The sequence below is a fragment of the Buceros rhinoceros genome, unplaced genomic scaffold (genome assembly GCF_000710305.1).
Source record: "Buceros rhinoceros silvestris isolate BGI_N320 unplaced genomic scaffold, ASM71030v1 scaffold15691, whole genome shotgun sequence".
NCBI lineage: Eukaryota > Metazoa > Chordata > Aves > Bucerotiformes > Bucerotidae > Buceros > Buceros rhinoceros.
The window spans coordinates 1-3,169 of NW_010396079.1; the positions used below are offsets into that span (position 1 = coordinate 1).

Below are 3,169 nucleotides of genomic sequence, written 5' to 3' on the forward strand. Positions count from 1 at the left end.
GGCAGCGCGGCGCGCCGCTGGCGGGGAGTAGCGTTCGTGCTCCCGAAACGTTTCCACGAGCTCTTGTGCTGCTTCAGGGAAACGGGAGCGGGCCGGCCCGTGAACGCGCAGGCGGGTCCCTCCGCGCCAGGGGTTTCACTCCCTACCCCTGGGGAACGTAACGCCCACACGGGCCAGGCGGGGCCCCCCGAAGCCCGCGTTGCTCAGATGGGGATGGGCGCCCCACCCACAGAGAGCAGAGAGCGAGTTCAGACCGAACACCGGTTTTTTATTGAGTGAAAGCAGTGAAGATCCCAAGGCAAAGTTTTTATTGATTTGGAGCTGGTTTAACGCCGCTTCACGGCCATCGCACCAGGCCTGGCACCAGGCAAGGGGTGCCGGAGGCCCCGCCGGCGTGAGGAGGCCGATGTCTCCGGGCCTAGAGGAGCAGATCCTCCTCCGTCAGCTTTCGCTTCAGCTCGCCGCCTTGCGGGCCCGTCAGGAGGACAGGCAGCTTTTCCTGGAAGAAGGCTTCGCTGTCACCGAGCCCTGACCCGGAGGCTGGCTCAGCTTCCACTGTGCCATCGAACCCGGAGCCGGACAGCTCGTCTGAGAGAGGGAATATGTCACCCAGCTCCTGGTATTGCTTCATCCTGGAAGGCAGAGCAGCAATCAGTTATTCCAAATGTATTGTGTTGTTTTACCATCCCTTAAGTGAACGCACCGAAGCCGCACATTCCCGTGGGTGAGCCAGGCTGTGACGGGACTGTCGAGATGGGAATGCTGAACGCTTTTGGGTTCTCGCATTAATGACAAACATGTGGCAAGCGAACTCACAAGGATGGGTCTGCCATGGGAGGAAGGATCCTGTTGGCTCCACCGGTGGGCATGTAAAACCAGGGCCCCGTCTCTTCGATGCAGTTAGCGGACCAGGAGTCAGGTCGGCACCGCACTCTCTTGTACCTTGCCTTCTGCACCGGAGCACCTGATCGAAGCAGCAGTGTGTTATTCACCGGGACCAGGACATTACTCACCAAAACCTAGTAACTGTATGAGCACCTTGGTAAAGCTTAAAAGAGCGGAATAAAGTCATTTGTGTGGCCCCGATTGCTCAGCTGCTGAAAATTACATTAAACCTGAAGACTTTTTTAAAAATGGCTACTGATATCCTGAGTGACATCTTTGTGGTCAGAGCCACTGGGTGCACCTCGCACACGGCACCATGAAGTCCATGGGAACCAGAAATGGAAATCCCTTGGGAAACCACTGCCTCACACCAACGTCACAGAAGGGCTTTTTCCCAGCTCAGGGCATGGCACATCCATAGGGGACCTGTGGGCTTGGCCACCTGCAGCTCTTCCCGAAGCTGGTGGAGGTGTCTCAAAGTCTCCTGGGGACGAGCCACCCCAGCAGAGAGCTGGCTCCTGCACCCTCCCTTTCTCTGTTGTCTCCAGCAAAGGTCAGAGTGGATTTGGGGATTACATATGCTCTTGGAGCAAGTCGCCAGAGGAGAGGTGGTTCAGGCATCTCCTGGACTTGACTTGACTCAAGCTTATGTAAACCCCACAGTTTCAGTTCTGGTGCCCCTCAGGCGCCTGATCGAGGCTGTCACTGAAAAGTGGGTCTTAAAAAAATACTGGCAGGAGAAAATAACGATCACACAGTGAAGATAAAAACAGCGGCGTTTCAGCCTTCCTCTTGGTCTCAGGTAATTAATTGTTCTGAAGCCTCCTGGCGCGTTCTCCCCCTATTGGCGCTTTATCTATTTTTTCTTGGGAATATCTTTCTGTAATTACACTTCTCTATTGCCCTATATATTTTCATAATGTGCTACATGATGTTCAGCTACCTCCTACACTCTCCTGTGAGAGAAAAAAGATCTCACGGGTATCATTTCCTGCTGCTTCAACAGCATATTCCTTTTTCATACTTATCTTCTTCCCTCAGCATATTATTAAGAAGGTTTTTAATAATAACAGTGGTGACAAAATAAACGACTGCAGCAGAATAATTTGCAAATAAACGACGTACAAAAAGCAGGCAATAACCCCTCCAAGATCAGCCCCCTCAAACATCAGTGGCAGATCCATAATGAAAGTGTATCACTATTGCAGCCCTGGTTTGGGGACAAATTATACTCTGTGTGCTGGAGAAGGGCTTCTCTCGCGCGAGAAACAAATCCACAGGGTACATGTCATCGTGAACCAACGTTTCCTTTTAGCTGTTTTAGGGCTACGTGTTGCAATATTTTACCAAGCAAACCGTTTTGTTTCCTCATACTTACATCTATTTGGTTTCCCTTCCTGCCGCCCCCCCACCCCTCCCCGCCAAGCAAGTAGACCGTAGTAGTTATGAGATGGGAACTGTTACATGCTTTGTCTGTAACCGGACGCCTGTAAAAGGACCGGTTAAAAATACATATATTGAAATGGATGGATGGAAAATATACACACCTACAGCAAGGTATTTGATTAAGTCTTTTTCTGCCAGGGGTTAGGAAAAAGACACAGAAGTGCTCCGCTTGCTAAAGTCACCTTTTCTTACCATTCCCCCTCCAGAAAATGAAATGTTAGCAAAACAGGTTTTCTGAGTGGATCTCATTGCCCCTAGAAGAAGGTCAGTTTGAAGAATTCGGAGGCTGCCCACTTGGCCTACAATGCATAGCCCAGAAAGAGGATTACCGAGAGAACAACCGCCCCATTTTACCTTGTGCTGTGTATGCCACAAAGAGGATTAAACAAATAGCCAGGAAAATCCTCCCATTACATCTGATAAGGAGCTGCGTTTTGGCCGGCATCCTCCTGCTCGCCACCAGCTTTCACCACGGCTTCACACTTCAGAAATACAGCGGGGCGAGGAGATCGACTTTTAGAAAAGGTTTCCAAAACCTCAAACCCAACCCATAACCTGCGTCACTGCTTCCTGATTGATGGGAGTGAGACATGTACAGAAAAACCCAATGCTCTGGCCTCCCGGTCTTCATCACTCAAAAAAAAAATAACCCTTCTGTCTTTTTTCCCAAGGGGAAAAGCAAACCTGGGACCAACCAGCCCAACAGAAGGCGTGTGCTGCTGGCAGCCTGTGGTCCATGTGTGCTTCCTGCCCAGTGCCTACCCGGTGCTCGGAGGCTCTTGAGAGAGCCTGCTGTTTTCTCTGGAGAAAAAGCCCAGCACCTCACATCCCCGAACTT

At 51.2% G+C, this 3,169-nt stretch overlaps 1 protein-coding gene across 1 annotated transcript; it reads right to left on the reverse strand.

Moving 5' to 3' along the window:
- Positions 1 to 418: 418 nt before the first annotated feature.
- SRGN (serglycin) lies at positions 419 to 2,776 on the reverse strand. The gene is made up of 3 exons (XM_010145792.1): positions 2,686 to 2,776; positions 817 to 964; positions 419 to 632 (listed from the first exon to the last, which is right to left on the reverse strand). Exons 1-3 carry the CDS (start codon positions 2,774 to 2,776, stop codon positions 419 to 421), a joined length of 453 nt encoding a protein of 150 aa, XP_010144094.1.
- Between the last annotated feature and the right edge of the window lie 393 nt (positions 2,777 to 3,169).

Excerpts from the sequence above, each read along its gene's own strand:
- SRGN (XM_010145792.1), bottom strand. The coding sequence starts at position 2,776 with ATGCCGGCCAAAACGCAGCTCCTTATCAGATGTAATGGGAGGATTTTC. Across the intron at positions 965-2,685 it reads TGTGGCATACACAGCACAAG|GTGCTCCGGTGCAGAAGGCA; the intron begins GTAAAATGGGGC and ends TGCTTCGATCAG. Across the intron at positions 633-816 it reads CCCATGGCAGACCCATCCTT|GATGAAGCAATACCAGGAGC; the intron begins GTGAGTTCGCTT and ends TCTGCCTTCCAG.